Source organism: Lagopus leucura, unplaced genomic scaffold (assembly GCF_019238085.1).
Source record: "Lagopus leucura isolate 7727_CA_CO unplaced genomic scaffold, USGS_WTPT01 Super-Scaffold_100002, whole genome shotgun sequence".
NCBI classification, from domain to species: Eukaryota; Metazoa; Chordata; class Aves; order Galliformes; family Phasianidae; genus Lagopus; species Lagopus leucura.
Window position 1 is genome coordinate 6,241,382 of NW_024962263.1, and position 19,852 is coordinate 6,261,233.

Genomic DNA, 19,852 nt, shown 5'->3' on the forward strand with positions numbered 1-19,852 from the left:
GATTCTGTGATTCTGTGATTCTGTGATTCTGTGATTCTGTGATTCTGATGATTGAAATTCCCAGCCCTACCTTCAATTTGAAGAGACAGTTAGTTGGTATAAGTCAAAGTACTTGACTTGGTATTCATAAATAAGGGCTAGTCACAAAGCCACAGTCATACCTTATTCAAAGCAAAGAGCCACAGAGTTCCTAGCCACAGCATATTGTTTGGGATGGATACATGTATGTATACTAATTTATATCCAAACGGTTGAGCTACAGGAATTGCATCCATCTGATGCAATAACACTGTGAAAATTTCCTAGACATAGCTAGACAGAAGCCCAGCAATTAATAGCCAACAACACATCAAAAATGTATTATTCTGGAAAAGACATTAACTAGCAGAAGACAAAGCACTTAACATTCAAAACTTAACACCAAGGGAGAGACCTGAATCAGATACAAAATCTCTGAAATCTACCTAAAACAACAGTATGCTCTGTGCTCTTCCTACAATTATGATTCCCCCAGTGCAACCAGGGGCAAGAACGGGTAAACTGAATAGTCTGACATAAAATTCAGATTATCAAATGCAGAAGTGGAACAGTTCTGTGCTGGTTTCATTTGATATAAAAATTACAGTAATTCTTGTAAATATTCAAGTAAAACATGAAAGAAAATGAACAGAATTTACCTTTGAAGGTCTCAAGTTCCTTCCTGTAGGGGAAAACCAGAATACAAATAAATAAGCAAATCAGTAAATTAGAAATGTTTAAGACTCATTAAAAGACTAAAAGCAAAGAATTTTATTTTCATCATCTGTAAGGGTAATAAATACTACTAAGTGTGTTTATCTAAATCAAACTGTTTCTAAGTTAGGCTACCATCTATTCATAAGCACAATTACACAGATGTTGCCTATTTGTATCTGTCCACATAATTTCAAGTTACGTTATTACAAAAATAATCAAGACTTCTTAAGGTTTCGGATACTAAAGCATCTATTGACTAGTGAATAACAGTAAGTGCTTCATTTTCATTAATGCTATTGAAAAATCCTCTTGACAATGGCAAAGAATTTACAATTTCACTCACTCAGCTGCAACACACTCTGAAGGCAACAGAAACATTCCCCTCAGCGGACAGAATTTTAAATACACAGTGACAGAAAACAGACAATGCTTCAGTACCAGACAACTAAGAAATCAAGTCAAAAGCAGATGCATCTTTTTTTCCTTCACACCAGGCCACATTCCACTTTCAGTAATGAGGCAATTCTGAATGCAAAGCAGATAAGAGAAATATTTTTTTCTGTTTTCAGGAAATAGCATAATGATCTGCCAGTGCTACAAAGTAGTGATTTATTAAGAATTGAGAAACTAAAGAAAAAACCAAGTAATAGCTTAAGTAAGGCAGAGTGCTGGCCTTTTCCTTATGAAATGTTCACTCAATAATGAACGTCTTTTCAGCCTGTGCCTTCAAGTCTTAAGTCTCATGCATGCAATAAGCCCAGCTAAATTCCAGATTTGGAATGCAAAAGTGATTTTAAGTAAAAGTTCAAAAAAGACTGAACTAACAGCTCTCCAGATAAACACTTCTCACTATTCATAGATGAAAACATATGCTTCAGTCGTTACAGAGTCACATACGATGCAGGACTCTTTCATAATACATATGCTGTACTATAATAATTCCTTCTCCTCCCTAACAGATGAAGTTCTTGAGTATTTATTCCTGCTGAGAGAACAGACAAAACCTTTAAAACCTAAGCTATTTTCTAAGCAGCACAAAGCAGTCCAAAAGCAGCCAGAGAATGCATTTACCTCCACATTTCCAGTGAATGTGCCAATTTTGTCACCAAGAACCAAACATCAGTTTCTGTGTGCTTTGGCAGGAAAAAAGCTACTGCATAAGTTACAGTAGTGAAGCCTATTAATTCTGACTTCCTGTGATATTTATTTCCCTTCCTGTCTCCATCCTCTTCTCAATTCAGATATTCACTTTTTTAACAGAAAAAAAACTAGCTTACAACACATATGATTTGTGGATTCAAATTCCAGTTATTTTTTTCCCATCCTACGTGCTCTAAGCATAATTAAAAAACTCTTAAGCGTTCTCTCAAGCTACACTCCTTATGTTTAAATAATTGCATAAAAATATCAATTGCAGGAAATGCACATTTTCCACAGTCAGAAACAAAACCATACTGAGGAAACATCTTGTGAATGCAAGAGGAAAAGACCTACATCAGTTGGTCCTGAAACCAAGAGGTCTCATACCGCTTATCTCCAAAAGGGAACACAGCATAATGACTGTCATTATGTGCAAATATAGTACCAAACAGGACAGCAAAAGTGTAACCAACTGACTGTGATATTCAGGGTTTTTATCTCAGAACCCAGCATCCTCCCTCTAGAAATCCATCAAAATGTTTTAGGGTTGATCCATTAAGGCAGTAACGTTACATCCATCTATATAACTTACACTAATTAAGAAAGCTAGAAATGAACTTGAAATTAATTACTGTTAGTATGCAGTAAGAGTAAAGATTATGAATTTAAGGACCAGTATTTCCTAGTATCTTTGCAGCAAGTCAGATCCAGACTGATGATTTTTTATGGAGTTCTAAACATAATTACAGGAAGTATATATTACAAAGAGCTCCTTTTCTCCTTTGCAAGTAAATAATTTTTATTCATAAATTGTCAGAAACTAAAAAAAAAAAAAAAAAAGTAAAAAGGTGCATCTCTAAGAATGCAGACAAAAATAATCCACAGAAATAAATGCATTGAAGCTGCAATAAGAACAAAACTATGTATTTGGAATACATAGACACTCTAATAAAAAATTAGCTAATTTGGGCAATTAATACTAAAAAGATTAATCTGTAGACACAAAACAAAAAAAAAACCACCAGTGCAGACCTGGATGAGTAGGTAGGATTGTTACCTCTTTTTTTCAGGTCTTACCATATTAAACTACTAGTCATGATACCATATATTAGTTTTTTATACTTGTTTTTATTTTACTTTAAATCATTTGTTCTTTGAGATAATATTTTACATTAGGTTTACACAACAGAGCTCAGTCTTTGAAGGACAGCTTACTAACAACATTATAATAGGAAATAAAGCTGCCATATATTTGCCTGGTTAGTCAATTTAAAGCTTTCTATAAAAAACACTGCTGGATTTCATATACTTTTTGGCCAAGAAGACAAAACACGGGAGATGGTTAAGATACTTTTTTTCACTATCATTAGGAAGAAAACCTATTTTACCCCTAGCCTCCCTGCATGTGCAGTTTTAAGAGGCAAACAGGATGGATAATTCAGCATCTATCCAGGATTAAAGAACCTTCCAGGCTATATCTGACTACTAATCAATCAATCCCACTATTTGGATTTTGACTATACCTTTCTTCTATTTCAGCTATCAAACACTGGGTTAACGACATCAACTCTGTCTAGCTACACAAATGAAAATGCGGTGAGTTTGCCAATGAACTAAATGAAGTTGGGAGGAGAAGCAACACCAGAAGGCTGTGCTGTCATTCAATGAGATGTGGGCAGACCGGAGAGTTGGGCAAGAGAGAAACCTGATGAGTTTCAACAAATGCAAGTAAAGGCACTTGTACCTGGGGAGGGATAACCTTGTACATCAGTAGAGGTTAAGGGCTAACCTGCTGGAAAAGAGCTCTGAAAAGGATCTAGAAGTCCTGGTGGATAATAGGTTGGTCATGAGCCAGCAATGGGTCCTGGTGGCCAAGAAGGCCAGTGGTATCCTTGGGTGCATTACAAAGAGCATGGCTATCAGGTTGAGAGGGGCAATCCTCCTCCTCTGCTCGGCCCTGGGGAGGCAACATCTGGAGTACTGTGTCCAGTTCTGGGCTCCCTCATTCAAAAAGGACAGGAACCTCCTAGAAAGAGTCCAGCAGCGGGTGGCAAGGATAATCAGGGACCTGAAGTACTTCCCACCAAGAAAAGACTAGGACACCTGCTTCACTAGGACACCTCTTCAGTCTGTTGAAGAAAAGGTTGAGAGGGGATCTCATAACTGTTTATAAGTATCTGAAATGTGAGAGTCAAGTGGATGGGGCCAGGCTCTTTTCAGTGCTGTGCAGTGACTGAACAAGTGGCAATAGCAAAAACTGGAACACAGAGAGTTCCGTACAAACATGAGGAGCGATTTCTTTCCTGTGAATGACAAAGCATTGAAACAGGCTGCTCAGAGAGGTTGAGGAGTCTTCTCTGAAGTTATTCAAGATCCACCAGGACACTTTCCTGTGTGACCTGCTGTAAGGAACCTCTTTGAGCAAGGGAGTTGTTCTTGATGGTCTCCATAGGTCCTTTCTAGACCCTGCAGTCTGTGACTCTGTCATTCTTTACTTTTTTACAGTTAACGGTAAGCTTTCATTAAGAAGTAACTTCTGTAAGTAACAGACTATAATATAATGTAAATACCTCCTCTTTTACTGAAAAATGATATACACACAAAAGGAGAGTATAATGAAGGTAAATAATAAAAGTATACAGACACAGAGGCACTAGAAAAGTAATGTTCTGTTCACAGAGCAACTTATAAAGTTGAGTTTCTTTCCTGAGAGACAGAAACTATTTAGGCTCTATCTGTACACTAGAGTTACTAAGAACTGACCACACATGGGCAGTAATTTTCATTTCTCCCTTTCTACTTGCTAGCTTTCATAAATAGGTGGAGGTCATTTGAAAACGACCAAGAGAATGACAGAAGCAAGAAAAGTCCAATAGTCATTTGAGAAAGTTCAGCTGCATAAGATTGTACTTCAAGATAATACTTAGTTGAGGAGAGATTATATACTCAGGTAAAGTTTAATGCCAGATTCTTGGCCTCTTCTGAGCATAATGGACATAGACAAATTTGAAGACAAATCCTTCCACAGATAATACTTGAAAGAAGCACACAAGAAAACCTACTGTATTATTTTTCTCTTTCTTTGTTTAATGCTAGTGGGTAGATAACCACTAAGATGGAACTTTTCCCAAAAGCAGACTAATCTGATTTGTCTAAGGAAGTTTATGGATTTATGTTTTGGATGTTTATGTCAATTAAGCCTTACCATAAGCTTTTTTTTTTTTTTAATCAACTACAACTATTCTTACAGCCCCTTATGCTCCCAAAGCAATTAGAAAGAGGGATAAAAACAACAAAAGACTACACTGAAAAAATAAACTTCACTGTAGTAACTGATCAGGACATTTTCTCACATAGTCATCTCTAATCCATACAATGCCATTGCTGTAAATTTCATACACTTTTGAATGAGAATCAAACCCTCTGCAAGACCATAAAAACGGTATGTCATCAGCATGGAAACACCTCAGTCTATCAAGATCCTCAACTACTTTGCTAATTTCCAAAGCAGAGGATTATATATTGTTTGGTAACAAAGAAACCTTTAAAATCAAAAAGAGCAAGTTCAGTTATAAATGTACTCAAGAACATATTTTCATGTCAGGTAAAGCAGTTCTTCAAATGTCACAAGAAATGAAAAAAGTCTTACTGAAGCTTTTGATATATTCATTTGTTGAATACATCCAAACAAGAAGAGACTCGAGATTTCAGATTTCTTCAATCATTTTCCTTTTATGCCTGTTCTCAAATCAAATACTGAAAACAAAGGTTTCTTGAATAGCAAGTGCTAACAATTAAGATTCTAACAATTATATTTCAAGTCAAATGACACAGCAAAATGTATTCACTTTATTTCTAGTACCGAGGGACAGTTTCTATTTAAAACATGTTCCTACAAGATGTTACTGTTAGTCATCTCCTTCTAACTGATAAAATAACCAGGAGGTGCTATTTTTTGAGAAAACTGATCTCTGAAATGACTACAATTGGTATTAAGAGCTTCATAGCTTCAAGACAATCATTCTAGCTGACACCACAAGCATGGATTTTGGTGCATGTAAAAACTAGTGCAAAAGTGAGCTTCTAACACTGCTTCCTCAATAATGCAGTGAACTGTTTTGAGAATGCAAGAAACGCCATAGGAGACTGGAGCAACACAAGTTTTCTGGAATCAGAAATGGTACATTCTCAGCAGGAGGGCAAAGGGACGAGGAATAGGATCATGCTTGAGGAAAGAACAGGATACTAATGGCATGGTTCAATGCTAACATATATGCAAACAACTGCAGCAATTCTAAGTAGAGAAAAGGTGGAACCTGGTTTCCATACTACAACACTGCTACCCTGATCAATGAATACATGAAAAAGTACTTAAAATCCAGGGATAAGTCCACAGAAAAACAAGCAATTTCCCCACCGTCCAGCAGCATTCTTTAAAATATGTTGCGGAAACCACCTTGGACTGATGAATCTACCTTTAAACTAGTACTCATTGCAATGACTAAAGCAAAAAAATCGATCTGTTTGAACAGAAATAAAGTGCTCTACTTAATAGGGAGACCTATTTCTGAAAGTCAGTTCCCATAGTTACCATAAGCTGCATTTCAAAGGTTCAATGTTGACCTAAAGCGCTTTCTTCTAAATCTTTCATATAGGAAGATTTTTTCAAAAGACTTGAAATACATGAGCTCCTAGCTTAATCTCTGAAATAACTTCACAGTAAAATTACTTCTAGTTATATCCTTAAATTAACCACAATTTCCAGAGCTTGTGTTCACAGTTTTCATCCCCACATGGTCAACATACAAGAAACACCTTTTTACACAGAACTAATCACTCCCTGAGAATAACTTTATGTTAAAAAGAGACCATAGGCTCCTGAATCCCCACTTGATTCTTTCAGTATTTGGTATCCCAGTAAAAACCCCAAGCAGTATACAGAGGAACAGAAAATCAGAGTTGGAAGCATAGATAACAAATGACACTCACATTAAGTTAACTGGCTGTTCGTTCTTCAAGTACCTACACTGCCAAGTGTCCTTCTAGTAATGAGCTGGCAGTTAATTTCTTACCTAAACAAATACTATGGTAATGATCAACCAGAAATTACCTGCATTTTTCCTGTTTTGTCTAGATCTGGCCAAAGGTAATCAGCTTACAATTATGTTAAGTAGCTTGCTTAGCATTCTATTTATAAAACTGATTAGATGCTAAGCACTGTAGGCAACAGTTTAACGCCTTATTTTGATTAAAGGAGCAGAGGTTGGAGGATGGATACAGGAAGGAAGGGAGAGTAGGACTCAGGTGAGAGGGAAGACAAGACTCAAGACAACTTCTGAGAAGTTATTGTATTTTGGGGAGTGTAGATCTATTGCTTTATGCACGTCTTAGATTTCCATGTTAGTTGGTTAAATAGCACATACTTAGATTTTTGAAAATATTACTACTAAATATTCAGTTATTTAAATAAGTCAGAAGACGTTCAGACATACTGACTAGTATCAGCCTTCCTGGAGGGAATGGAAATAATGTTGCCCAGGCTTAAGAAAGAATAAATCCAAGCTGCAGGAAAATCACAAGACCACTGATGAGATTCTGAGGTTCAGCTACCTGAATAGGAGTGAAAAGATGAAGGACTGTGGCATGAGAATCTGCTGGATGTGACAGACAGCACCATGAGGTGTGACTGGATTTCACAAGTAGCTAAAGGGGACTCGTATAAAAAATAGCCAAACTTCATAGATAACGGAAGGGAATGGGGAGTTTCTGGGACACAGAACTTCAGTGTGAGCAATACAAAAGGTAACTCTAGATCTCTAACATCACAAACCTACATACATAGTAGCAGCAGAAATCTGAGCAGAGATGTAGCAAGATCAAGATCAGTGGAGAAAATGTTATTAGGACTGACCAACTGACAGAACCCTAACCTTGATGAGTACATTCTAATCAGGACCACAAACCAAACCAGTTGTTCTGACCATACTACACAAGTCAAACTTTCTTCCACAATAACAAGAACTGGGGAGGCTGCCACGTTGCTTCCCCTGTCTAACAGGAGAACAGGCTGCTCAGATCAAGCAACCCAGATATTCCTATGTCAAAGCCTGCAACTGCATCTACCCACACAGGTCCATCTTTGACACATGGCTCCAATTTCACTCCTCATTTCCTCATCTATGTCACAAAATTATTACTACTTTTCTTTTCACTTTCTTTAATGATTCTTTTTGTCACTTTCAGTGACAAAGCCAAGAAAGTAAATTTATAAGCTGCTAACATTTATCTCTTGCTATGGTATCTCTTACAGAAACATGAACTATAAGCATAAGAGGTTCTGTGGTTGACTTTTCACACATGCTTTTCAAGTTGGACTTGAATTCTCAGTAGTAATGCCATGTCTCTATGAATGAGAATGACAGATGAGTAGTTAACTATCGCATGGAGTGGAAAATATTTCTAGGATATGATAGAACTGAAAGGATGCCAGAGGAAAAATAAGTCACGAACTTCAAAGGTTATAATGCAGAAAAAAATATAAAAATCAGGGCAATGCTTTAAAACAATCAACAATTCATCAGAGCTCATAATAGCTCACAATATCCCTTACTCTGACTGTTTTCGGAGGATAATACGCACAACTTCATCATAACAGCAATGTAGCAATAGTTTTTCAAATACACACTCTCAGTTTATCACCACTGAGTTTTGCTCTAACACTTGGATTTATTACAAACTTGAAACTTCTTATCAAAGAGTATAGTTTCTTTAGAAGATGAAACAAAAAGGGATTGTACCGTATACAAAAAGAAAAAAGAAAAAAACAAACAAAAAAAATCACAGGAGGGTTATACTTTATGTTATACTATATTTATAGCAATTGCTTTATTTACCTTTTTGTTTTCTTGTAATTTTCCAGCTGTAACGTCTGCACACATTTGTATCTTTCGAATTCACACTGTTCACATAGGTCCTCAAGACACAACAGCTGAGTCTCCATTTCTTCAAAGTTTGCCTCTAGACGGGCTATACGAAATATTTATATGAGCACCAAACTGTATCAATAGATGTACAACCCACCCAAGCACAAATGGGAATTCATAGAGGTTAGGCTGTAATAATTACACATGCATAACTGGCTCAGAAAGATAAACACATCTCACATCCCGTAGTAAAGATGACAATGGCGCCATTTTAAGTGAGATCTAGCAGCGGTTCTCTTTGCAGTAAGATGCTGAATCACTTGCTATATCTGCCCCAGCACATCACAGACCTGTGGTCTGTACCTGGTGAAAAGAAGCAGCCAGAATCTGTAGCTTGATTTTGCTAGTCAAGCACACTGTCACTTTACCCCTTTCTGCATCATACCAGTCTGAGAAATGAAGATGTACTGAACAAGACCAGTACCGACCTTAAATATTCAACTCAAGTATAACATAATGTGAGAATTTTAACTCTAACATGACCTTGTGATAACCTAAAACCACAGGCTCTAAAAAGTAAGCAATAAAGATTGATTGATAGGCAAACCTCTATCCCACATATGCTTAGAAAACATTTCTATATATTTTTTTTAAGTTTAGACTCTGGACATTATGGATAAAGAGATCGTATGGATAAAGAGATCATGCCTATGAAAAGCCCTGAGAAATCTTATCTCATAGCTCACCCTGTTCTGAGCAGAAGTTTAGATCTCCTTAAGTACCCTCTGAACAGAATTATCCTGAAACTTACATCAAAAATCTCTCCCTTTATGGCTGATTAAATACTGAGTTCCATGTCCCTCATTGGGATCCCAAAGTGGAAAAACTAATTTTCCAAAACTTTAATGAACTAATCACTCCAGGATGGAGCTCTGTGAATGCAAGATTATTATCCACACTTCTGCCATGATTTCTCCCATACCAGAGGGAAAAAGGATAAATTACATTTACATGTTTATAAACAAACTAGCAAGCAAAGAGTAGATCACAGAATCATACAATTGATTTTGAGCTGGAAGGACCCTTTAAAGGCCATCTTGCAATGAACATCTACATGAACATCTACAGCTCATCAAGTTTCTCAGAGCCCCCTCCAGCCCGACACTGCGGGTCTCCAAGGACGGGGCATCCAACACTCCTCTGGGGCAACCTGTTCCACTGCTTCACTACCCTTATTGTTTGTTCCCTAATATTCTAACTAAATCTCCACTCTTTTAGTTTGAAACCATTTCCCAATGTCCTGCCACAAGAGAATTTCCTAAAGATGGAATTTTGCAGTTTAGAGTTAGACGCACGAACCTGAAACTTGACTGTCAATGCAAAGAACTATGCAGATGATGGAATGAAATAGCAGAAAACCTAAAGCAATCTTAATTTTGGCAAATGGCTGTGCTCCTCCTGAAGACATTTCTGTCAAATCCCCAAATAATCTTTGGACTGTGCTGCTTGTAGCCTATTTTGGAACATACAAAACTTCAACTTGCTTGTCTATAACAATTAGAGATCGCTATAACAGCAATCTTCCTAGAGCAGCAGAGTTAAAAGACTCCATAAACAAATTCACAAGCATGCATATTCATATGTGCAGCTCCAGTTACTTTCAAAGACTTTTGTTTATTGCTGACAAGAAAGTAAGGTAATGCCCCACGGCAGTCAGAAAAGGAAAAATGATTCATGTGATCAGCAAAGATCATTTGAAAGAAAGCTACAGACAATTCATGTGGAAACAACTCTGAGGAAAAAAATGTTCCAGTTAGACAGATGATGATGTGGAACATGCATTGTTTATCACACTCAACATCCTCACTCAAAAAATCCAGCATTTATTCAAAGCATAATATCAGACAACCTTAATTACAATTGGTTGTCCCTTTTGCTTAAAATATGGACCTTTCTAAGTGCATTAAAAAACAAATGTTTAAATCATGCTAACTTAATACTAAAAGACAACTACAAACAACAGGAAAATATAACGATGAAAAGTGCATTCCAGAGGCCAATTGATTCCTAGCATTAGCATTTGAGCAGCCTCTAGTGGGAACAGCAGAAATTAGAGTGCACCTCAATAACGGGAACACCTTCAGAACTCTCCAGAACACAACAACGTTGCTTTGCTGCAACAAGGATTACAGATCTTTTCCTTCTGAAAGGAAAGGCAACTTACTTGCTTTTCACAAGCAATGTTGCCAAAGCAATTGCATAGCACTAGCCATGGTTGTGAACTAACATCTCTCCTTCCCAAATGAGAATACAAGTATTGTGCACTAAAAAGAAGTTTCAATCAAAGCTGTGTATTCAATTTAATCTAACAAAATTTAAGCCATGAAGGTTTGATCAGTTCTCATCTATATGCACAGATGAATAAGCTCATACTTTTAAGAAGGTATTTAGCAAAAATACCAAATTTAAAAACTCCCTGCTTCCAGTTTATTGCTCGCAGTGGCAACTAGAACGAGCCTGCCCCAGAAAGCAGGCTCATCTGCTAAAGAATACTTCCATGACTACTGTGTTTTTCCTGCTCAAAATTTCAACTACAAAAGCTGAAATCAGTATATATCAAGATAGGCTCCAAGCAGAACAGACAAAACACCATCTTTTTACATGGGGCTGCAATTTAAACAGAAACAAGAAAACAGAAATTAAGCTTAAATAAGCTTATATAGACAGATCAGAGCCATGACATTTTAAAACTCAGAACACCACAGGTACAGAAACCCTCTGTATGCAGGACATTTCGCTCCAAGGATTTCTACTCGCCTTTTGACAGGCAGCTCATACTTCAAGAAATCCCACAGCTGATCATTAGGCACCAATCACCATCACACCCTGAAACAGTGCTATGCAGGAGAAAAAAACACTCACTGGATTCTTAAATTAAGAATTTTCCTATATGCCAATATACTACACTTGGTAGAAATACAGTGTTTTGTGAGATACGTGAAAAACTAGACTTGTACTTTAGGTCACATCTGTCCAACTGCTTTAGTTTGGTCTGTATTTCTCATGCAACCACATGTGCAATAGTGTTATTACAAGTTCACCTAGTTCTAACTTCCTAAAAAAGAATCTTCCGATCAAACATTAACATACATGAGATTGAATTATCTGTCATCAATTTACACAGTCTTCTTCGCTTAACAGCCTATAACTTGTTAGGATATTTACCTGGATCTCAACAGCAAAAGAAAAAATTAAATCTCAAAGATTAGGAAGCAGCAGCTTTTATCTCTGTGACTATATATCACTCTTTATTCTCTTCCCATTCTTGCCAGTCTAAATATTCTCAACCTTCATTTGATCTGTTACCTATGTTTGAGACCAGCCTCTCTGAAATCAGCATCAATTTGATGCTTAACATTAAGATGTTTGGTCAAAAAAAAGAAAATTGGATTTGAATCAACATTTGTTTACATTGATTTGCTGAAATCAAGACAAACAGAGCAAATGCCCCTAACAAACCATGAGGCATACTTTATATTAAGAAAAGCATGCCAGATATTGGCAAGCAGATATTTTCTACAATATCTCCAATTGTCTTAAATGGTGATTCAGATGCTGGACTTTGAAAGGACAACTGCTCTTTTTGCTTTTATAAGAGAGTACTTTTTTCTTCAAGTATTTCAACAACAGCCACAGAATCATATACAGTACATTTACATGAGTTTTTAATGGAAGGCTGGCTGATAATGAGAGTACCAAAGTTGGGCTTATAAATAAAGTGCTAATAAAAAACATGTCTTGTTATACAGAAAAAGTGGAAGAAACTGTACATGACTTAGACTGATTTTACGTACGTCACAAAAAAAGGCTGTTTATCTGAAATTTATTAGACCAAAAGCAGCCAGCTTTAATGTCAGTGGAAAGGTAACTCAAATTCATCAAAATTTATGGCATTTGCAGTTATGAATCCTTTTTCTTATGATCTTATGAATCTTTATTTTTATAAAGAAATTTCCACTAGGTTTTATTATATTATTTATCTCTGGCCTACCAGTAGGCTGTGTTACTTCATACATGATGACATTAAATTCATTATTTAAATAAATCATTATAGGAGTTGATATTTCCTTAGAAAACAAGAGAGATTTTCAAAAAGCCAATATTACAGGGCTACTGCACACAGTAAACTCTTATGGAATCATGTGGTACAAGATAATTGTAATAAAAAGTGAAATACATTCTGTGCTCCAAAAATAAATACAGTAATTACAAGTCAAAGAACTACTACAGAACAAATGATCATTTAAAACAAATTAATAAATTAAATGAAACAGGTTCATACAAAAACAAACACTGACATCATTTATCTATCGTTCAGAATTCAAGACTTCAATAGTAATCATTTTCAACCGATCTTATCAAGACCTGCAGTTGTCATACAACCTTTTCCACCCAAATTATGACACATAAAATATTGAGAGCAACCAGGACAAATTTTGCTCCTTTACAAAACCAGTGAAAGCACAACTACCTTATAAAAGCAACGTGTTTCAGGAGCTAAGTTAAATTTTATTATGAAATTCACATTTGAACTTCTGTCTAAGGCTCTGTACTGACTTGAATGCTTGTTATATCTATAAAACCTTACCTAGGCTTGCTGTAAGGCATTCCAGATCTGCTAAAAATCCAGGTATTTGCTGGAGCTGATCCTGTAGTTCTACCAGACTGTTCCTTTTCTTTTCCCAGTGTGCAGAGAGCATCACAACTTCACTGTCCACCAGCTGAAACAAACAGGTTCTTAGTTTTGCTTGCAAGTTTACATACCTGTTTATGAGCACCTTGACCAATTCTTTTAATTCATACTTCCACAAGCATCAAGTCAGTACAAAACATTTTACAGCACTACAACTTTTATATTTCTCAAGTAGAGATCCAACATGTTTAAGAAAGTCCTCCATAGTATGAAATGTTTATATCAAATGCATTGATTGAAACAAGATAAAAAGTTTTTTCTCACTATACTTAACAACAGAGAACACATTTTATGAATTTTATCAACAGCAAACAGCGTACATCTGAAACTGTGACAGTAGAGTTGCACTGGTACGCAGTAACAACATTGCAGTGCTACATTTTAAGGCTTACTTAAATTGATAACTTAGTTTAATATTGTTAAGTCATGTCAACTTAATCAAGTCAATACAACTTTTCCCCATTTTCTCACCTATTACCACCCCAGAAAACAGAACAGTTGGTTTAGAAGCAGCTTCTGTTTCTGAACTAGTTCCATCCTTAGAAGTCTGTGACATGCTGTGTTTATCTTCATAATATCAAAATCCATTGAGAAGACAGCTGCCCATCTGTATGGGAACCTCTGATTGACACCTGAGGTGAGCTGTGACTCAGCCCTGGGAGCACAGGTGAGGGCAATTCACCTGTGCTGCCAGAAAGGGTGGAGCCAGGCCTATTTAAGAGCTGACTACTAGTGGGGAAGGGTTTCTTTCTGGAGATTCCTTCTCTGGAGTTTTGCAGTGAGCCCAGGATGCAGGTAAGTATTCTATCTGTTCTCTTTTTGTTATTATAGCCTGCTTAGCCAAACTCTCTTGTTTATTTCATAATTATAACATTTTTATATTCATTGATTATACACTATCTTAACAACTAAAGTGCAAACTCTGCCCGTACCAAATACTTAAGAATATGAAATGAAAAGAGTGGTGTTTTTAAAAGCAGTTACCTTTGCATCAGTCTTCCTCTTCTGCTTTTGTGATACCTATATAAGTTGCAAATCTTTCTGAATATACTTCTACAACTTTCTTTATTTGTTTGATTCTCTGCAACTTTTATTATACAGTAAAAGTATATTTTATATATACATAAAAGTTTCTGAGGAGGATACACTGTTTAAAAGTGGTGTTTCTAAAAAAATAAATAAATACAGGGCAACAAAACGCAGCAAAATCAAGAGATCTCAGGTAACAAAAGTTGCCCTTATATACAATGCTTGAGATTATTCAATTACGGCTTCCCTGGTCTTAGTTCCATTACTTATTCTTCCCCTCGCATAGAACTGCAGCCCTTGGGTGAATCTGCAATCTGAATGTTTCAGTTTTCATAGAATTTAATTGCAGAAACTGAAAAAGTCTGAGAAATGAGCAAAGGAAGCTCTTAAAGAACTGCAGTATCATTCTATGCACCTCAGACAAATACCTTCAGAAGAACGATGACTTCTGTTTCCAAATACTTCCAACTACACAGCCTGCCAAAAAGCCATCCTGTTTTACCAGACAGGGCTTGAAATGTTATTCCAAAGCTCAGTGAGTAATCAAATGCTTCAGAAGACTGACATCCTTATTTTAAATAAAGCCAGATCAGTTTTTGAGAGTGAAATAAGGAATTCATATAAATATTAAATCAATCAGACAAAACGCAAGATTTTTTTGTATAGATGGCATAAGGACCAGAGATAATTACACACAACTAAGATTAAAAGTGTCTAAAAGCAGTATTTTTAGAGTAATTTTGTAGATGGAAATGTAAATTAGCATCTATAATTTAACATGGCAAGACTGCAGGCAGTAATTAAACCTTGAAATTTTCATGTTCCTTTTTCTTTTTAAGAGAGCTGTCTGATCTATTTGCAATTGGCCACTACCAGAAACAGGCTAGTGGACAAGTGGACCTTCGGGCCTGATACAATACAATGCAATCCCACATGCTCACACAATTCTGCTGTTACTGAAATCTGTGTTTTCTACTTCCATAAAAGTGTATTCTAGATTCCCTCAAGTTTAGATAACTTCATAGAAAATTTTCTAGGCTTTTTAGAAGCTCTCCATTTTAATTTTTCCCAGTGGTCATAACATGTGATATTAAGTTTACACTAGTTTTTATATACCTGGAAACTCCCAATGCTCTTAGAATTTGCAAGTACTGCAGAATTGTATGAAACCTATTTAAGAGATCTCCTAAAAATAACAACGAGTAGCAAAGCACACAAATGTGGCGGAGAAATGCATCCCTAGTATCTGAAGATTTTCACTAGAACTGGTAGAAAAGGTGGGCATCCAATTAAAGCAAGAGAGAGATGAAAATATCTTCTTACCCCAAATACAGCTCTTCAAATACATTAAGCAGTGAGAGATTTCATATATTGGAAGACAGAGAAAGCTACAGAAACCAGAAGAATCAGGAAGGATGCAAAGTGAAGGTTAAACTGGGACAGAGAACCACAGAGCTCAGTCCTGCTCTGCATCACACCACACAGCTGATCCTGTTTCCTCCTTCAGCAGGGTTTGAAATGAGAGGTCTGGGGGGGACCACATCAATGCATAGGTAGCACTTACTGCAGCTGCCTTTCTCTTTTTGCCACAAATAAACTACAGAACTCATTGCTTCACTTCCAGGAGAGAAGTCAGAAGCAGGCACAGGAACTTTCTGAATCTTTTCAGCCAGACAGGTCAAATCTTGCCATTTCCTGCCCACCAGGAGGAGCAGCAGCAGTGTCACAGCAACAGCCCTACCCTGCCACTAACCACCACCATGCCTCAACCCCACATATTCTGTACTTCCCAGCCCTGCCAGTACTGCTAAGGAGTTACACAGTGGTAATATGCAACATTATTTTTGCAGCTGTCTGCATCAAATCACATTATTTATTGCTTGCATTACATTATCATTTACATTTATTGTAAATGTCTTAAGCAGTCTCAAATATTCCCAGGTAACTCAAAATATTCCAGGTAACAGCAGAAAAGTGCAAAAACTGGCTGTCTGACCACCTGGATGTATCTTTCTTCTACCATCACCTTCTTGCCACACTTCAGCAAAGTAGTATTGCTCAGTAGCCTTCTCTAATCTAATATGCCCCAGGAAAACCAGTAAGTTAATGTAATTAATATTTGTTGCTTAAGCACAGGTAGTGATTCTAGCTGTCTAAACACAGATGGGAAAAGTCAAGGTATTCTGGGTATCAGTGTATCAGCTGAAAAATACTTTAGTAGCACTAGGAAGTTACACTCAGTGCTTGCTACAACAACAGGAAAACCAGAAAGCAAGCAGGAGGGAGCTTCAGAAAACTCTTACAGGTTATACCTTGTAAGAAACCTGATCACAGAGAATTGCTATTCTTACAATACCTGTATTGTTGCTGAGTAGCAACAATCTCTAAAAGCTTTCAAAACCAAGAACTGGACACTGTGGTTCATTTATTAGCTGCTTTTCAAATATGACTTTAAAACCACAGTGAAATAATGCTGCTCTCCCAAAGTTGCTGCTTTGAGACTGGCTGGGCATTGGACTGCTTATGGATAATTGTGAGTGACTGCTTTTGCATTACTTGTTTTTTCCTTTCTCCTTCAGGTGTTAAACTGCCTTCATTTTGAACCATCCACTTTTATTCATTCTGTTCTCTCCCTGTCCCACTGAACAATGCTGTGGAGGTGCTCAGCTGGTGGCTAGAAACAGCCTAATGCTCTGGAACTAAAAAATGTAGTATACAATTATGTACACATGTAAATACCTTAATGAGCAGCATTTGTTTTCTTACCTCTCCAGCTTTTGCACAATCTTTGGCTCCTTTATGAAGGGCAGCCCAAGCATCTTCATATCTGAAGAGAAGACAGATAAATGACTTTTTTTTCCAGCTATATCCTCTTTATTAACAACAAGGATTTATGGGTGCTGGTGTGCTCGTACTTACAGGGATTACAGAAATACAGTTTTGAAAGCTGTCAAATTAGAACAGTGAATACCAGGAAGACATACACAGTATTAAGCAATTCCTTTCAAAAAGGAATTAATCTGTGTGTATTTGTTTTGTAACTGCTAGCACATAATAAGATCTAAATGGACCCAGACTTACTTACAAAACTATGGACTACAGGCTTACGCAACACTTGGAGTTCAATTCCATTGAGAAAATGAAACAAACAAGCAAACAGGACTAATAATTTGTCCCTCTTTCCTCCCCAAAAAGTGAAGACAGGTTTTCGAAGACACGAACAGGAAGATATTTACAATGTAGACAGTTCTCATTACTCAAAAGTTGTGATGAAATGCACATGGAAAACACTTTATTTTCATGGCAATGACAAGAATGTTGTCTCTAATTCCGTTACAACAGAAGTAAATAATCAAATATAAGAAAATTGTAAGACAGCAAACTTAAACCACAGGCTGGGCCTCACTGTTGCTATCCTTCCTCCCCATGCATTAGACCTGAAGTTACCTTTCAAACGCTTCTTTTCATATGCTACACCTAATTCACCAAAATTACAGTACTTAGGAACTGTGCAAGCTTTAAATATATTTATTATCTGCTAATTAACCCCACTCTACTCATTACAGAAGATCAAGAAAGCTAACAGTAACATGAACACATTCATTTTCTTCTCGTTTTCTTCATCTAGTGAAGTCAGTTGTGAAATAACAGGAATGACAAAGAAATAGAAGCTCATACCTGCTCAGTAATTCCAGTCCAGCAGAAAACTCTGGTGAATGCTGAGCAGTTCTATAAGGAAAATGTAAATGTACAAACATTATTTAACAGAAGGCTGTTATACGCCATGTAGGCATACACGCAAATGTGCATTTGACAGACATGCTAAGCACAGGAATATTTGCTACTGTTCACTTTCACATTTTGTCAATTCATGTTTAAAGTGCATGATGCAGCATATGTTAAAGAATATTCCAAACCTGGTCTTCCCTGTTATTTTGTGGTAGTTCATTCTTAACCGTTCCTGACTCTTTGATTTGAAAACTGCTCGCATGAAACTCCTTTTTGTATAATTGACAAGTATGCAGGATGAGCACTGGTTTAAGTTATAATACTGGACAGAAACATTCTAAAAATAAGACTACTGTCAAGTTCTTATTATCCTCAGTAAAAAATTTTTAATTTTAATACATGCTACAGTAAATAATAAGCTAAAAATGTTTGTCAGTCTAGCGTGCTATTGATTTCTTATTTGATGCATTCATTGCTAACAGCCTGAAACATGAAAGTAACGTACCATCAGGTAAAGAAAATAAACACAGCAGTACTTTTAAAGATGTATTATGTGAAGATCTTGATGTCATCCAAGATCAGTCTCTTGGAAGATTATCAGGATAGGTAATTTTTCACTGTCATCCAAGCAATTTGAATGGAAAATACAAATAACGCAGATAAAATCTTTTTTTCCCCTTGCATCAAGGGAAAAATCATAGATTCAGTGAGGTGAACAGTCTTCACCAGTAGGTCTCTAGTTAAATCTCCTGCTCTATGCAAGGCCAGCAATGCCAGCAGACCAGCTTGTTCAGAGCTTTGTCCTCCTGCAACTTGAAAACCTAGACAGTCCTCCCCTATAGTTTACATAGGTTGAAACAACATACTAAAGTGCAGAGGATAAAAACCAGCCATGATTCTTAAAGGTTCTTGCAGTAGAGATGGTGCTTCCACTTTCTGTTCTCCTGTTCTACGTACATTTTGTACAATAAATGGTTCATTTTTGTTTTTACGCTAAAAAAATTACAGTTTTAGTACATGAAACTCACAGAGACTGTAGAAAATCACATATCTGTTTACTGCAACCTGACTCTTTTGCAGAGTATTACAATCAAAAATTTAGGCATATCAAAGTTCTATTAAGCCAAGTATATAATCAAAATGAGAATATTTTCTGTTACTAAAATAAGATTCTGCAAAATTCAATATAAATGTTGTTGTAAATGCACTATAAGAGCCCTTTTCACATTTTTCTTTAACAATAACACCTGGGATTAATGCTATACATTAAGGTGCACATAAGTACCTCTGTCTGCTTTTTTTTGCTTCTCTTGATTTATCGCCCAAAGTCTTCAACCTATAAATCAAAACATGTAAGTATTAGATGTTTCCAACAGAGAACAACTTGTCTGAACACATAACACGCTAATTCCAGTCTATTACATTTGATTTTATATCAGCTTATTTCAGAAATGAATCCAATTTCACTTGATTCTGCAGAGACTGTGATATATAATTATTGCCACCTACACTGATTCTGAACAGTAAGCTTTTTCTACAAATG

General features: G+C 36.4%; 1 protein-coding gene across 1 annotated transcript in view; it reads right to left on the bottom strand.

The window, feature by feature from the left end:
• DTNBP1 (dystrobrevin binding protein 1) overlaps positions 1–19,852 on the bottom strand; it is a 60,679-nt gene that overhangs the window by 38,131 nt on the left and 2,696 nt on the right. The window contains exons 2-7 of the mRNA XM_042869277.1: positions 19,595–19,645; positions 18,259–18,309; positions 17,347–17,407; positions 13,447–13,579; positions 8,769–8,901; positions 678–700 (exon numbers count right to left, since the gene is read on the bottom strand). Of these exons, the coding sequence (XP_042725211.1) occupies positions 678–700; positions 8,769–8,901; positions 13,447–13,579; positions 17,347–17,407; positions 18,259–18,309; positions 19,595–19,645 (452 nt within the window). The remainder of the gene's footprint in view (positions 1–677; positions 701–8,768; positions 8,902–13,446; positions 13,580–17,346; positions 17,408–18,258; positions 18,310–19,594; positions 19,646–19,852) is intronic.